The 18,626-nt window shown below is 40.4% G+C and overlaps 1 protein-coding gene across 1 annotated transcript in view; it reads left to right on the forward strand.

The window, feature by feature from the left end:
- Positions 1-18,626, forward strand: part of LOC137435702 (pleckstrin homology domain-containing family G member 1-like) — a 260,745-nt gene that overhangs the window by 180,295 nt on the left and 61,824 nt on the right. The window contains exon 4 of the mRNA XM_078785132.1: positions 9,811-9,911. Within this exon, the coding sequence (XP_078641258.1) occupies positions 9,811-9,911 (101 nt within the window). The remainder of the gene's footprint in view (positions 1-9,810; positions 9,912-18,626) is intronic.

Below are 18,626 nucleotides of genomic sequence, written 5' to 3' on the forward strand. Positions count from 1 at the left end.
CTACACCCCAGTAAGGAATGGGGTTGGGGATCATATAATATTACCTTTCACATTGCTACAAAGGCTTAGGCACTATCGAGAGATTTTAAAAATCCAATTTTTGTTTTTCAAAATTCTCAATTTTCTTTTGCCTAAAACTCCCAGGTACTCACTGATAAACATCTGAAACTTTGACAAAGATCCGTTTGGCCATCTCTGAGAAAAATGGCGACACACAGGTAGACAAACACCTCTCTTATAGTATAGATAGTATAATTGGTGATGGATAAAGTGCAGGTCAAAATAGGTCATGTGGTGCAACATAAACCTGAACTAAGTGAGATAACCTGAACAAAATCAGTCGTGTGTTTAGGCCTCGCACACAAGCCTTGACTATTATACTGGGGCAAAATTAATGCAAAGCAAACTATTCAACTGATAATTTTGTAAATGGAGAAATCACAATATGGACTCTGATTTGTATATATATATATATATATATATAAAATAACCACCTTTAGAGGCCATTTTTCCCCACAAAGCAGGGGTTGGCCTTTTTCGGGAACCGTGGTTGTTGTTGTTTTTTGGTCCCCTTTTTGAAGCAATGTTTTACGGCCGGATGCCCTTCCTGACGCCAACCCTTTTTGCCGCCTTTAACGACAAACAGGGAATTACCAGTAAACTGGTACTCAATTAGCCGACCTCAGAAGGATGACAGGCTGAGTCAACCCCCCTGGCGTTAATTCAGCGATCGACCGGGATTCGAACCCAGGATCCTAGGATCCTAAGCTGGCACCCTAGCCGCTAGCCCAACACCAGGGCAACACCACTAGCCCAACACCAGGTCACGTGACATGGCGGCCATATTGGATTTTATTATTATTATTAGGGGACCATAGGTACCCTTTTGAAATTGCTAGATTATTATTAATCTGATTCCATGAAATTTGTTGGCGACCTACAGGTCACACCTTTCATCGTAGGAATTGTATGTACGTGATAAATACAAGGATATGATACCGATCGCTTTGTCTGTAATGTTTCGTATCTCCTTTCTCATCACATATTCACCAAACTTTGTAGGCCTAATGAACAATCCCTTATGCTTGCGGTATCTACATTTACTTGAAACAACTTCTTTTATTCTAATAGGTTCAATTGAAAGTCTTTCTTGATTGATTGTTGTCATTCTTCTTCTATGGCACTTTCATATCCGATCAAATCCCATACCATCCTGTCACCCATCCGTAATGGGTACATTCGCTAGTATCCAATGGTTTGACTTGACCAGCCTATTTAGTTCAATGCAGGAAGAAGGCCTCCCTTAACCTGGTCCATTCTGTTATATCCAATGCAATTTGAGTGCATTGTACTCCTGTTAACTTTTAAATTCCATATCTCATCTCCATTTGATGTTCCGTCTACCTCTGCTTCTTCCAGAGCCTTCTCTTGATATTTAATTGTGGGTATAACACACTGTAAGCTTTCCTTTTCAGACAAGAGGGAAATTTGCTTTTCATGTCATTTTTACATTTTCCAAATGCTTCCCATCATACTCCAGTATGTCTTTTTTACTTATTCATAGTTGTTGGCCTAGCGGTTAGGGTGCCGGCTTGGGATTCTAGGATCCTGGGTTCGAATCCTGGTGGATCGCTGAATTAAAGGCCAGGGGGGTTGACTGAGCCTGTCATACCTTCTGAGGTCGGCAAATTGAGTACCAGTTCACTGGTAATTCCCTGTGTGTCGCAAGAGGCGACTAACAGGGTTGGCGGCTGGAAGAGCACCCGACCATAAAGCATTGCTTCAAAAAGGGGACTACGGTGACCAAAAAGGCCAACACCCGCTCTGCGGGGAAAAATGGCCTCTAAAGGCGGTTCATAGTTGTCTTTATTATTCCTGGTTACTTCCATCTTATAATGATCAATTTGAAGCTCTTCCTTTTTTGCATTGCAGTTGAACATTATATTTATCTTTGTCATATTCATTTCAGCTCACTTGGAACATGGTTCAGTGGAGCTTATGGAATGGCGTGCTGTGGGCAATATCCATCAGTCCGTCCATCTGTAAACACTTGAAACCTCTTCTCTGAAACTGCTGATGCTGTTGTGACCAAACTTAGCCAATATGATCTTTGGTGTGGTAGAACTCAAGGTTGTTCATGGCACCCCCCCCCCCCCACCTACACCTATAAGTAGGTCATCAAAAGGTTTAAATGCCCCAAAAGTACTTGAATTTTGATCAAGTTTGGCCACCATTTTGTATTACAGGAAAACCTTTAACATTCGTCTTCTCTGAAACCACTTAACTGAACAATGAGAAACATTACATATGTGATCGACTACATGAAGGTAATATAATTTGACAATGATGTCATTGGTCTCTTGGTCTGGCAGCCATATTGTATCAAAGTAAAACCTATAAATTAATCTTGTCTGAAACCACTTAATCGAACAATGTTAAACTTAAAATATATCATTGACTAATGACGTGAAGATTTGATTAAGAGAAGCTGACCTGAAACACAATATGGCTGTCAGTGACATCAAAATACATAAAGTGGGCAATATCTCAGAAAATAATATTAATGATAGATACCTTGGAGTTGCACCTTATTGCAGTGCCTTCAGAAAGTATTCACACTCCTTGACTTTATCACATTTTGTTGTGTTACAGACTGAATTAAAAATGGATTTAATTGAGATTTTTTGTCACTGATCTACACATAATACCCCATAATGTCAAAGTGGATTTTTTTTAGAAAGTTTTACTGAATAATTAAAAATAAAATACAGAAATATTTATTTTCCATAAGTATTCAGTTCCCTGAGTCAATAATTCATAGAAGCGTCTTTGGCAGAGATTACAGCTTTGAGTCTTCTTGGGTTCGTCTGTATCATCTTTGCACACTTGGATTTGGGTAGTTTATCCCATTCTTCCTTGCATATTTGCTCAAGCTCTGTCAAGTTGGATGGGGAGCATCGGTGAACAGCAGTCTTCAAGTCTTTCCACAGATTCTCAATGGGATTCAACTCTGGGCTTTGGCTGGGCCATTCAAGGACTTTCACGTTCTTGTTCTGAAGCCATTCCAGTGTTGCTTTGGCTGTATGCTTGGGGCCATTGTCCTGTTGGAACATAAATGTTTGCTGCAGTCTAAGGTCTTTTGCACTCTGAAGCAGGTTCTCCTCAAGGATTTGCCTGTATTGGCTCCATTCATTGCTCCCTTTATCTTTGCAAGTCTCCCAGTCCCTGCCGCTGAAAAGCATCCCCATAGCATGATTCTTCCACCCCCATAATTCAAGGTACGGATGGTGTTAGATGGGTGATGAACTGTGCTTGGTTTCCGCCAAACGTAGCGCTTTGCATTCAGCCAAAGAGTCCACATCATCTTTCTGTCATGTGGACAGCCAGCTCTAGGAAGTGTCTGCGGAGTTCCATTTTTTTCAATTTCCTAATGATGGAGCTCACTATGCTCTTTGGAACTTTCAACACTAGAAATTGTTCTGCACCCTTCCCCAGATCTATGCCTTCTCACAATTCTATCTTGGAGATCTACGGACAGTTCCTTGGACTTCATGGTAGAGTTTCTGCTTTGCCATACACTGTCAACTGTGGGACCTTATATAGAAATGTGTGTTTCTTTCTAAATCATGTCCAATCAATTGAATTATAACACAACAAAATGTGAAAAGTCAAGGGGTGTGAATACTTTCTGAAGGTACTGTAAATAAGGCTATTTTGACAAAACAGGAGAGAATTCATCATATAGGAAGTGGGCAGTATCTCAAAAACTAAGGCTCAAAGACAGAATGGAGTTGCACTACCGTGAACATCATGTCAATACTACCTGTCCTAAAATGTGTATGGTATTCTACAGACTTGGCATTTAATATGGAATTTTTTTTTTTTCTTGACTTGGGTTTACTTTCTGAACTCGGTATATCAATCTGGTGAGTTTCTTTTACGCTTCGGTGATTTCTTTGTTAAAAGAACCATGTCACTGATTGTCTGTCGCAGCAAGAAGTCAATAACAGGATTATATCACAGGTGGCGTGACAAAATGTACGGACAGGTACATTTGACGATTGGCTTCACAATCGGGTATATAAGGGCTGTTGTGTCCTGTATTAGTGGAAAACAACTGCTGCACGTCTTCAAAAGTTATTGCCGCTTCCCCTGGAGATGGTCCGTCAACTCGACAATGCTGTTTGTCATTTAGTAGTGGCTTTACGAAATTCCGGCATGAAACAGCGTGCTATTGCTCGGCAGTATGGCATCACTCAAGGTCAGGTGTCAAAGATCCTGAAACGAAATGCTCAGAGGGGTGTCCCTACTCCAATACCGAGGTCAGGACGTCCCCACAGAACCACAAGGAGGGATGATCGCCAGCTGCAACAGTTAGTCCGCAATGGCCGTACCAAGTCAGCTAATCGGCTTAGGGCTGAGTGGCAGCAACTGACAAATGTGCCTGTATCCAGAAGGCTAGTCAAACAACGACTGGTTCAAGCAGGCTATCGTGCCAGGCGTCCCCTGAGAAAGACACGTCTGACCAGAAAACACCACCAGCGCCGATTGCAGTGGGTCAGAGAGCACCGTCAATGGCAGCCAGGACACTGGAATCACGTGATCTTCAGTGACAAGTCTAGCTTTCTGGTCTATCGTCAATATGGTCGCGTCCGAGTGCGCAGACAAGTGCAGGAAGCCGACAACGAAGATGGTATAGTGCCAAGAGTCCAAGCTGGAGGTGGTGCGGTGACCGTTTGGGCTGCTTTTCATAAAGGGGGCAAAACTGACCTGGTTGTTCTGAATGGAAACCTGAACCAGTTCAAGCACAGGGCCATTCTGGAAGAAACATTGCTTCCATTTGTTCGTGCAGCCTTTCGAGGAAACTTTGTCTTCCAAGATGACAATGCACGGCCTCATCGTGCTCGCATGATCCAACACTTTCTTCCTGACCATGGTGTAGAGCATATGGAGTGGCCTGCCATGTCCCTGGATATGAATCCGATAGAGAACTTGTGGGCAGAATTAACGTGTCAAATCGACAACTTGGACCGGCAGCCTGCCTCTGTGCGTGAATTGCAGCAGGCTATTGTCACTGCATGGCAAGCGATTCCTGTCCAAACCTTGGCAAATCTCGTGAACAGCATGCCTCAATGTGTATGTGCTCTCCTGAATGCTCGTGGGGGTTACACGAAGTACTGAACTGTAATTTTACTGTCCGTAATCCCAGTCGTAATTTAACTTTTGTTTTTGTTAAAAAATTTTTTTGGCTAATGTGCAAAATAAAGAGATACTTCTGGAAAACGCACAGAAGTTTAACACAGTACTGTCTGTGAATTGAGTTCGATATCAGTTTACATCACTTTCAAGGATCAATTTATTTGCTTCGAAATGTCAAATGTGGTTTTTGTTTCTTTTAAAGGTCACATTAACAAAAGCTAGAATAATTTCAACATAATTCCAATGAACTTTTGGTTCTAAGTCATCTTGAAAAGTAAGTTCACCCCCACAAAAAAAAAATTCCATATTATATGCCAAGTCTGTAAATCCAGCTCTTATTTTTGCCCTGATCCATCCATTATTCCACATTTTGGCAACTAGCCAGGGGAGCCATCAGAGCATTGGTCCTCGATTTTTAGTCCAATCGTATGACTCTACAAATTGATTGTGATTTTGAGATCTTCATCATTATGTGAATTTAAACCTTCATCCATTTCTCCATCACCATTTATTCCTCTATAAAGGTCGGCAGTTTGATTCTGGCCTTGGCTAAGTCATACCAATGTTACGTGCTCCTCCCCGACCCCCTGGTCACGGTGTACCTCCAAGCCCCGAGAGGAGTCACGGCAGAAAAATGTGTTATTCTGTGTGTCAAAGATCAATGGAGAAGCCACCCCAATTGTTACTCACAAACAAATATTGTATTGAGATCACACAAGAATAACGGTACAACAACAATAGTATTCAAAAGTACAATCAATATGTCCTATGATGGTACCATCAGTTTTTCAATATATAACTCACTGTGCTCCAAGTGAGTGTAAAAGGACACTTCTCAATGTCTCAATAACCTTCTCCAAGGCGAAGTTGATTCGCTCCAGCGAATAGTGATGAGGCGAAGAGGCGATGAGGCGATGAGGCGATGGGGTAAAGCGTGGACCGTCACGTGGTCCAACCAGAAGCCAACTGGCGTCGGAAAGGGAAATCCCAAAGGCGCGATCCAGACGTTCGCGTTCACAGCTCACTCTGCAAACCGCAACGTAATTGGAGATGAAGCGGTCGCGCACACACACACACCCCAACAGATGAAAAGGTGTTGAGAAGAGCTGACTCGTAGTAAAACCTTTGTCGGTGAACGAAGCACGAGGTTCAAAATGGCCGACGGCTCTTGCTTGAGTCGATCCGGCCAGGCAAGGATTCGTCGGAATCTCAGCCTAAACCTGACTATGCAGGTTTCTCAATCCCAGCGATAATACCGATCGCCGGATGTCCTTTCAAGGAACTCAAAATTCCCTCGCGACCTTCGGTAGAAAACGCTCGCTACGGAGCTCGACGTCACGCATCTTCTCCGACCTTTTTCGCCACGCCTCTTCTTCTTCTTTTCTCGTCGTCTTCCGGTTCGGTTTCCTGTATCATTTAAAGTTAACCTTTTTAACTTTTGATAACTGTTCATGAACAATAAACCTTTTGAAGATAATAATAGTACTTAATATCAGAAATATGTCAAGTGGGTGAAAACCACAACAACGGAAGTGATGAATCCGTAACACCAATGACATAAAAAATGGTATGTGCTGCTTCCTTGCTTGACACTCAGCATTTAGAGGATACAGCAAAGGATCCCCTTGGGTTGACATCATGGAGAGGGGCGGAGGTTACTCCTTAATTGGCCTGCCGACTGCAGAGAGGAGTGAAGTCATAATATGGCATTCCCAACACCCAAAATGCTCTGTGAAATTATGTCATTTGCCCTAAGGTCCCCCCTTCCCACCTCCCCCACATCCCTGGCTGTGTTTGTCTGATGTTTAAAAAAGGTTTTAAGTTCATGTGATTTGTGTGACAACCCTTCCTTGATTCTCAGACCCTGTACAAATATAACCATTCTATCTTTGTAAAATGTTTGCATCTGGATGGCATGTGTTCTTCGTTGCATTTTTGTTGGTCTCTTGATACCTTCACCACTGAAGGTGGGTGGAGGTTATGTTTTTACCCCTGTCTGTTTGTCTGCGAAAATGATCTCTCAAAATGTTATGGACGGATTCGGACGAAACTTGGTGGACAGATCTGATGTGTGACAACGAAGATTTTTTTTCGATTTCGGTGAAGATCTGGATACAATTTTTTAAAAGTGATTCTTCACCATTGAGAGATGGGACCAAAAACGATATATATAGCACGATATCTCAAAAGGTTGTGGACGAGTTATGACAAAACTAGGTGGATGAGTTGGTTAGGTGACAATAACAAGCCGATTAGATTTTGGTTCGGGTCCGGATCCAGATCCGACCTATCAATAGGATACAAAAATGTAAACTGTTCAGTGTGGTGGAGGTACGCGGACTACCCGAGTACCTTTGTAGTTTGCACTTGTGTTCATCTTTTCTGGTGCATATAAGCTTGTTGAAAACTCTATACATCTAGAACCTCATTTATTTAATGAAATGCATTTCTGTGCACTTAATCTGTATTTTGTGTATTTCATCATTTTATGTGCTTCATGTATTCCTGTACCCATTTTTTCACATGTGCATGTAGTGGCCAGCTTAACAGGTGGACAAATAAGAATTATGTCAAAAATGTGCAACCTTGTCATACCTAGACGAAACAATCAGTTTGCCATATGCCCAGCAGACAAGGAGTTGTACTTTCTGTGCAAGGAAGAAAACAAATTTCAGAACATTCTCTGTCCAAAGAGCAAAAATAATTTGTTTATGAGCTCATTGCAAATTTTTTTGTGGAGTTTCAGAAAACATACATATATGTATATGTATATATGTATATATATGTATATATATTTATATATATACATATATATATATATGGATGTATATGTATATCTATATATATATATATATAGATAAAAATGTATGTATGAATATATATATATATATATATCTTCTGAACGGTGAAAAATAGGACGAAACCTCAAAAATGTCGGGACGGGCCCCGGGAAGGTTAGAGGCTAGGTGGTGAGGCCGGTCGAGGTCCACCTCGGCCGGGCTGGGCCCATTTCGCAATTAAAAGCTGAGCTGAATTATAGTGGTCAATCTTCTTCGGCCACGAGTAAAAGCTGAATTATAGTAGCAAATTCATTCAAAAAGAACCTGGGCAACGCCGGGTGCTTTGGGCTAGTATATATATATATATATATATATATATATATATATATATATATATATATATATATATATATATATAAATGTAATATAATTGTAAATAATGTAAAGAAATAATGTAAATGTAAATAAATGTAAATAAATAAATAATAATGTAAATAATGTAAAATAATGTAATATAATAATGTAAATATAATTGTAAATGATAGCACACTGAGCAGTAAAATAATTAAAAATAATTTATTAATACCCTGACGTTTCAAGAACAAAATATTTTTTCCTCAGAGGCATTGAGTGTGGTGTTAACCGTTAAGTTCCGTTGGGGATGGTTCATGTCCTGGATTGGTCCAAGTCCTTGCCAATCACAGGGCTTCCCTGCATTCAAATGACTCTGCCCTTTTTGATGTTGTAATTGCGTAGTGCTATATATGTGGGGTGTAGGTCGATGTGTCAGTTGATGGAGTTTTGATATACTGTATATGTATATATATATATATATATATATATATATATATATATATATATATATATATATATATATATATATATATATATATATATATATATATATATGTATATATATATATATATATTGAGGCGTATCAAGCCTGTCCAATGGTTGTCATCCGATAGAGATGTTTGTCGGTGCTCTATCCTTTTGAAATGCTGAGTGTCAAACAAGGAAGCAGCACGTACCATTTTAACAATCTTTGGTATGACTCAGCTCAGCCGGTCAGGTTTGAGCCTCTGACCCTCCCAGAGTAAGAACAGACGCTCTGTCCATTACACTAATTACACCACCGAGTCTGAGCTTATTCTGGCTATTTGGCAAACATAGTTATTGATACCACAGAGCGCTTGTTTTCTTATTAAAACCAAATTTTATGATGATGCTGACAAGTTACGACTGCGGAAGAATTGCGTGTAATATTTCTGAAACATACATCGCATGAAGGTTACTAGGGGTTCAAAATATCCACTTCTCTGGGGACAAAAACACCTCAATCAATTTACTTGTCCACATCATTTATTATTGTCTGGAGAGGTTATTTGACTTGCCTGGATAAAATGGTGATTCCAAGTTTTCTTTCCCTAAACTGGCAATCTGAAAAGCCAATGGAAAGTAAATACCTTGTACAAATAGGTCGATGATATATTGAGAGGAAGTTGGAAGGTGGAGGGAAGAGAAATACAGAGTGGGAGAGAGCAAGGCACAGCTCACCCGATGGTTGTAAGGCTGCAGAAAGGACAGCCGGCTTAATGCCCCTCCTGATGGATCGATGTACTTTGTACAAATTGCTGCATATTACTTAATCCTAAAGGGAATTATTGGTTTGTTTTAGCCCAAAATAATTAATAGCATGAAGACCACAATTTTACTGGTCGGCCGAAAGACAGTGATGTAAACAGATTACGTTCACATGATGAGGGTGAGGACAGCCGACTTATATTTCCCTTCAAAACACAGCACAAACTTCATTTCCTGTTCCTGCAGGATTACGTGGGCTGCATCATTGACTCTCCTGAACTTCCGCTGGAACCTGAAGAAGTGTCCATCATCTTCGGCAATGTTGAAGACATCTATGCACTGCACAGGTATGAAAACCACCGGAGGCACACGATCAGTGGAAGGCATGCTATCAAAGATCATCAATAAATCTGCTATATGTATGTGTATGTACATGTAAATGTATATGTATATGTATATGTATGTGTATGTGTATGTGTATGTGAATATGTATATGTATATCAGTATATGTATATCAGTATACTGTATGTATATCAGTATATGTATATCAGTATATGTATATGTATATGTATGCACATATGTATATGTATATCAGTATATGTATATCAGTATATGTATATGTATATGTATATGTATATCAGTATATGTATATCAGTATATGTATATGTATATGTATATGTATGCACATATGTATATGTATATCAGTATATGTATATCAGTATATGTATATCAGTATATGTATATCAGTACATGTATATCAGTATATGTATATGTATATGTACTCGTATATCAGCATACGTATCTATATGTATATCAGTGTATGTATCTGTATATCATTATATGTTTATGTATATCAGTATATGTATATGTATATCAGTATATGTATATCAGTATATGTATATGTATAATGTATATGTACTCGTATATCAGCATACGTATCGATATGTATATCAGTGTATGTATCTGTATATCATTATATGTTTATGTATATCAGTATATGTATATGTATATGTAAGTGTATATACCGGGTGGGTGGAAAGTCGCTCCCTATTTTAAAGTACTTATAATATATAATATAATATATATATTAACCCTATCTAATTATAGATAATTCTATCTATCATAATTTATAAGTACTTTAAAATAGGGAGCGACTTTCCACCCACCCTGTATATGAATGTGCTCATAAAGATGAGAAATAATAACAGTGTAAATTTTAATTGGTTGTATCAAATAATGTTGACCCTTCCTCCATGAATTCATTCATTCATTCATTCTTCCTCCATTGATTGAAAATGAAGATTCCGGACATTCAGCAGGTGTGTGCAGGTGTATAATTATTTAGAATGTTCTGTCCTTTTTCTCCTACACTTCTGCCCTCACATATCTGTCTTGGCATACAAGCATATATGCAAATGAAGTGATATGATGTGCAAACACCATTGGTACAGGTGCTTTAGAAAGTGATGCCAAAACAGTAATTTTTTGAGCAAGTTAAACAGCAGCTGAATACATATTTAAAGAGATTCCAGAATGATAGTGAAACGTGCTGACACCATCAAGGATACATCGACATTTCCTTCATGGAGAGCAATTCCTGGTGCACTGACGTAATAACCAGCCTTCCATAAAGGATGTTCAGGTATTTTCAAGGAACGAGACGCAGGAGGAGGCCATTTGGCCCAACAGGCTTGCTTCATATCCACACTCATTTAGTTAATCTCTTAGTGTACTTCTCCTCTACAGTCACGTGAAAAAGTAAGTACACCCCATGTAAAGTTTTGACTTTTTCAACAAATTTCAACATACAGCTATTTGATCTTCATTTCAACAATATTGATAGATAAAGGTGATATAATATAACAAATATCATGAAACATTTACATTTTGTAGTCCATTGTATAATTTAAATAAACATAAATGCTAATTTCGCATGTGGAAAAAGTAAGTACACCCTTGGCTCTAATAGGTGGTATTGCCCCCTTTGGCAGAAACAACCTCAAGTAGGCGTTTCTTATAACTGTCTACCAGTCTCTGACAATGACTGGGAGAAATTTTTGCCCACTCCTCCATGCAGAATTCTTTCAGCTGTGCGATGTTTGAGGGGTTTCCTGCATGCACAGCTCGTTTCAAATCCCCCACAACATCTCGATGGGATTTAGATCCGGGCTTTGACTTGGCCATTCCAGAACCCTCCATTTCTTTCTTTTCAGCTATTCCCAGGTGGATTTACTGGTATGTTTAGGGTCATTGTCATGTTGCAAGGTCCATCTTTGGTTGAGCTTCAACTTTCCGACAGATGGCCCCACATTATCCTCAAGCACCCTCTGTTACAATGAAGAATTCATAGTGGATTCTATGATGGTGAGCTGCCCAGGCGCTGATGCAGCAAAGCTGCCCCAAACCATAATATTTCCACCACCATGCTTTACAGTTGGTATCAGGTTCTTGTGGTCAAATGCTGTCTTTGGTTTTCGCCAAACATGTCTTCTGGTACTGTGGCCAAATAGCTCTACCTTTGACTCATCTGTCCAGAGCACATTGTTCCAGAAGTGCTGGTCTTTGCCTCAGTGTTCATTGGCAAACTTTAGTCTTGCCCTGATGTTCTTTCTGGACAGCAAAGGTTTCCTCCTGGCACACCTCCCATGTAGATCAAATTTGTGCAGCCTCTTTCTAATGGTAGACTCGTGCACTTTGACATCAACAGTAGCAAGAGCTACCTGTAGGTCCCGTGATGACATTCTGGGGTTCTTAGAGACTTCTTTCAGCATCTTGCGGTCTGCTCTCGGGTTGAACTTGCTGGGGCGGCCTGGCCTGAACAAGTTGGCAGTTGTTTGGAATCTTCTCCACTTGTAGATGAGCTTCCGAACAGTCGAATGATTGATTTCAAATTGTTTGGAGATCTTTTTAAATCCCTTGCCAGACTCGTAGGCATCTATAACCTTCTTTCTGAAGGCCCCAGAGAGCTCTTTTGATCTAGGCACGGTGACGCCGCACACTTCAACAACAAAGAGCAAACCAAACTAAATGTCTGAGGTTTAAATAAGACAGGTTCCTCCAAGATCCTCTCTAACGATGTTCTAATCATTTGCACCTGAGCTGGTGCACCTGATTCTAATTTTAGGTATTTTAAGTAGTGATAAATGTGGGGGTGTACTTACTTTTTCCACATGCGAAATTTGCATTTTTGTTTATTTAAATTATACAATGTAAATGTAAATGTAAATAAAATACAAAATGTAAATGTTTCATGATATTTGTTATATTATATCACCTTTATCTATCAATATTGTTGAAATGAAGATCAATTAGCTGTATGTTGAAATATGTTGAAAAAGTCAAAACTTTACATGGGGTGTACTTACTTTTTCACATGACTGTATGTACCAACCCCATTCTCGTCATTTCCTCGTTCTAATTTAAACTTCACACAACTATTTTTGTGATTTTTTTTTCTTCCGTGGCCAACTGTTTTCACAAGATCGATAAAGACCACAATCTGATATTTCAAAGGGGACATCCAGATTTGCATGCCCATCCAAAGAACCGTGTGCTCTGAGCTCAGATGGGAATATGTTTCCCAACTATGGGAAAACCCAGATTATGGGAATACCCAGATGTGCCTTATTTTATTTTACCAGATATTCCATATGGCTGCACATCCTGCAATAATGGGATGTGATGAAATGATGGGACTCAGACCGACATTCGCTTTGGAATAGTGTGGAATCTCTTGGATAGGAAAAAAAGTCTTTGGTCTTTTCATTTCACGTGTAACACCTGTATGGCTGTTGCTTTGTGTCATTCCTGGGGGGCACAGCTGAAGCAGTGCCCCCTGTATGTTAGAATGGAATTTGGGATTTGTTTGGCATGCGTGCGGTAGCTCGCCTACTCTTCACAGAACACACCATAGGATATTTAACATCCAACAGCTAATGGTGGAGTACACGGGACACCCAGTTTAATGTCCTTCCCATGGATAGCACATACATGGATGTTTCTCCATGACTGCAAAACACCAGAATGGCAGTTTATAGCCGGGATTCAAACGTAAGATAGACAGCTCAGAGGTGAGTATACACACCCGAAGCTATCGTGCTATATACACAAATGTAACATGTGAATCGCACACATGCATGGCCAATGGCCATGCATGACGCCGTTTACTTACACCTGCTGTAATTCCTGCCAAGAGTGGTTCATGAGATAAGGTGATTCACGAGAAATGCTGCTCACACTGAGGCGTTTTGTTCTCAATTTGGGAGCCTCAGTGGTACGCGTTTCTGTCTACACTGTCGCTGACGATTCACCAATAAGTGATGAAACTGGTCCAGCGGCTGAGGAGGCGTGCAACATTGGGATTCTCATGGATGTACTAGTGAATGTCTGCAGCTGGAGAGGAACTCGGGTAGAGTTTGAAACAGCAAAGGGCTTACCTTATGTCGCTTTTCTTGGTTGCTTTATGCAGATTTCTTTTGCTGGAAGAGCATGGGGGTTAATTTATGAGAATCCTAGCCACCTGGGGTAATTGATTAGGTAAGAGTCGATTAGTTATTCCCTCCAATTAAAAGTGAGAGAGGTGATTGGGTATTGTTGTTAGTCGCATAGCTGGAGGGGAGTATAGGCTTGCTCTCTATCTCTCTGTCCGTCCGTCCATCCATCTGCCCATCCCACCTGTGGTCCGTCCCAATGGAAATTAATATACAACGGGTTCAAAGTCGCCACGGGACTACACCACCACACAATCCTGTTCAACCTCAAACAAGGAAATGCTGTGGTTCACTCATGGGTTAATTTTTTGCTACAGCTTAAAACGTCAATCTTCTTAATGCTTCACCAAAGTCTAAATAACACGATCTTGATCGATATATAAGTGTCGATATATAAGAATGAGTCTGTTTGTTTGTTCCTTGTACATTTCCAAACCCCTGGGCCAAATTTCCCGAAATTTGCCGTACCACATTTTTTTTTTAACGTGGAATGTCATTGTAACAATAAAAACTTTCAACTCTTGATCAAATTTATGTAAAAACATTAAATAACGGTGCTTTGGGGGATCAAGCTTCGTATACCGGGTGTCCCCCTTGGCAGGGAGAGGGGCAGAGCTTGGCTTGCGCCTCCACGATTCTGTGTTATCAGGAATTGCACAACTTGGTTTTAAATATTTGTATTCTGTACCACCGTTTAGAGGCCATTTTTCTAAACGGTGGTACAGAATACAAATATTTAAAACCAAGTTGTGCAATTCCTGATAACACAGAATTTCAATATTTCAATTCCTGATATTCCTGATTCCTGATTTGCAATCAGGAATCCTGAGTTCCTGAGTGTAACGCTCAGGAATTCCTGATAGAGGAATAGAGGAATTAGAGGAATAGAGGAATAGAGGAATAGAGGAGAAGAGAGATAGAGGAATTCCTGAGTGCAATTCCTGATTTCAATCCCTGATAACACAAATAACACAGAATTTCTGTACGCAGAATGGAAATGATTGCACAAAGAGCCCGTGGTCTCCATGAGAATACACTGAGTGTAACGAGTGGTCGCATGATCATGTACGACCGGAAACAAGAAAATGGCCATTTGGCCCATCATTGCCGTGTTGTACTCCTATGTTAATTTCGACTTCAGGTGGAAAACGTACATTTTGGGGCTCAGACATTTTTTTTCTGGTGTTTGTTCCCACCACCCATCCATCCTCCAAGTGTCCCTCTGTTGTGTCCCTCTACCCCCATCCTGTCGGTGTGTTTCTCTCCTTTCAACTGCGTTCATGTAATTATGACTTTGCTTATTTTTGTCTTAATCTTAGCTAATAACAATCTTATTGATCATTTATTTCCGAAGGTTCAAATGACCCGATCTTGCTCGGGTGACCCAACTTCTATAGCTATGTATTTAATGAACCTGTGAATTTGGAAGTAAAATTGTTTGACACTTTTGTTGAAAATATCATTGTGGGATAGAGGAGGGGACAGGGGGAGAAAACAGAAAACTTTGGTTTTTCACCCAAAATGAAGAAGTTGCAGTAAATTGATTTAAGAAATTGGATATTTGGTATTCAGTAATTCTGATTCAGAAAACTACCTCCAAACCTTTTGGCCTCGGATGTGTGATTGAAAGTACCGTTTATGATGGACTTGTGGACAATGGTGAGTACGGGATGGGAAAAAAAGGAATGTACATTGTACATGGAAAGTGAATTGATGAGGGATTCTTAAGAAGCATTTTTGCTGATGTAATATGAATCTGATCTCTGAGTATAAATAAAAACTAATAAAAAAAGTTTTAAAAAAAAATACAATAAAATACTGTATACAAATATTCCTGAAGCTTCGTCTATCTCCCAACATTCCCCCGCTTTTTTTCCTTATTTTCTACACTTATTCTTTTTACATTTCTATTACCCAACATCTTTCACCGTAATACATTTTCTCGACATCAGATTCGCACTTTACAAAGCACCTCTTTATTTTTTACCATTTCCTGCCAGGACAGCATAGAGGTACGCACACTTGTCTCTGTGCCGTCTAGCCTGGATTTTAATCACGACCAGCTATGAACCGTCGTCCTGGTGATTCACAGACAGGGCGAGGCATCACGTGTGTGCCGTCCCTCGGATGGTCGTTAAATTTGGTGTCCCATGTGTTGGTACCAGTTGGTGGATTCTAAATATCTCACGGTATTCTTCACAAAGAGTAGGCACGGCATGATGAACAAATTACTGAAATAACTTACGTTCCATCAGCTGTAACAGCTGATGGGGGGCACTGCAACAGTGGTGCACTTGGTGGAGGGGGGAGTCTCCACCAAAGGATGCCACCAGCAGCTATGTGCTGTGTACGAAAGGAAAGCATGTTCACTATTGCCTGGTGATATCAGTTATTATCCTACCGCAAAGAGAAGGCCTTCCAGAATTTGCTAGAATTTGCTAGAATTTGCCAGAATTTGCTAGAATTTGCCAGAATTTGCCAGAATTTGCTAGAATTTGCTAGAATTTGCCAGAATTTGCTAGAATTTGCCAGAATTTGCTAGAATTTGCCAGAATTTGCTAGAATTTGCCAGAATTTGCTAGAATTTGCCAGAATTTGACAGAATTTGCTCGAATTTGCCAGAATTTGCTCGAATTTGCTAGTATTTGCTAGAATTTGCTAGAATTTGCTAGAATTTGCCAGAATTTGCTAGAATTTGCCAGAATTTGCTTGAATTTGCCAGAATTTGCCAGAATTTGCCAGAATTTGCCAGAATTTGCTAGAATTTGCCAGAATTTGCTAGAATTTGCTAGAATTTGCCCGAATTTGCTAGAATTTGCTAGAATTTGCCAGAATTTGCTAGAATTTGCCAGAATTTGCTAGAATTTGCCAGAATTTGCTAGAATTTGCTAGAATTTGCCAGAATTTGCTAGAATTTGCTAGAATTTGCCAGACTTTGCTCGGATTTGCTAGAATTTGCCCGAATTTGCTAGAATTGCCAGAATTTGCTAGAATTTGCCAGAATTTGCTAGAATTTGCTAGAATTTGCTAGAATTTGCCAGAATTTGCCAGAATTTGCTAGAATTTGCTAGAATTTGCCAGAATTTGCCAGAATTTGCTAGAATTTGCCAGAATTTGCCAGAATTTGCTTGAATTTGCCAGAATTTGCCAGAATTTGCCAGAATTTGCTAGAATTTGCCAGAATTTGCTTGAATTTGCCAGAATTTGCCAGAATTTGCCAGAATTTGCCAGAAGACGAAGGTACCAGTGCCTCCCATTTACCCCAAGAGGTGCAGTACCCTTTTGCCTTAGCACTTGGTCGTCCGTATCCATAACTCAGCAGGAGTGACTGACTCATTTTGACCCTCTTCTGTCTTCTTCTGTCTCTTCTGTCTTCTCTTTTACAGACCGGACCTCCTCTGGTATAGATGTCACGTGCATTCTTCACATGCGCTGCACATTCTGCCAGACCCGCTGCCAAGATCATACAGAGACCATTATAGAGAAGCAAACCGTTTTATTAGATTCTATCTCGGGGGGTTCACTATGGATGCGGTATTTCAAAACTCGGATTTATTAGCCATCGAAAGGCATTAGGAGGTATCCCAATGCATTCACTTTGTGCTGCAGCCAACTACTCCCCCTCTGGCAAATGATACCGGCTTTTTTTTTTTTTGTATCACAGAAACTAAAATCTGACATCGCTGGCTATAATACATCTCCTTTAAATTTCATCATGTTATTGTATTTATTTATTTTTGGACCAGGAATGGCCGCATTCCAAACCGTTTGTCAATGTTGCATGGTGCAATGCCGGCCCAAAGCACTTTCCCTCGCACTGCCCACAGTTTTTACAACCTCATCCTATTTCATTGGCATGGTCTGCAGGCTCTTTGGTCTACGGCCAGCTTCCCCCCGAAGGCAGTCGACTCCACATATTGTGTCACGCCGTTTGCTAAACACCATTCCGTTCCGATGGAGTTCGCACAGCAAACAAGTTTCGGTGCGCGTCATGTCTGCGGACTTTGATTGCTTGTCTTAGTCAATCACTGTGACTTTTCCTTGGAGTCGTGAGAAGATTGCACCCGCAGGGTCTTCATTTCTCACCCCAGGTCTTACCGAAGCTTTGCAATCCATATATGGATTCCTTTTGGGAATGGAATTCTAAAATCATTGAAATATTTGTTGGCAGCCTCGGAAGCTGCTGGACGTAGCAAGATTGAGCAGAATTTTGGCAACGTGAAAGCCTCGTCTCCGATTTAAAATCTACATTTGTGATGGATTCCTCCGAATTGGACAGCTTGCCACCCTGGGCCGCTGATGTACGACATGGTACCACACTCTACCTGCCATTGGACTGGAGTGCGGAGTTCGCATGACTTGCATCATGCTTTAGAAAGAAAGAACCACCTTTAGAAGCCATTTTTCCCTGCAGAGCAGGGGTTGGCCTGCAGAGCAGGGGTTGGCCTTTAGAGCAGGGGTTGGCCTTTAGAGCAGGGGTTGGCCTTTAGAGCAAGGGTTGGCCTTTTTTGTGCACCTTGGTCCCCTTTTTGAAGCAATGTTTTATGGCCGGATGCCCTTCCTGCCACCAAC

This window comes from Myxine glutinosa, chromosome 9 (genome assembly GCF_964187855.1).
Source record: "Myxine glutinosa chromosome 9, kmMyxGlut1.1, whole genome shotgun sequence".
Classification (NCBI taxonomy): Eukaryota; Metazoa; Chordata; class Myxini; order Myxiniformes; family Myxinidae; genus Myxine; species Myxine glutinosa.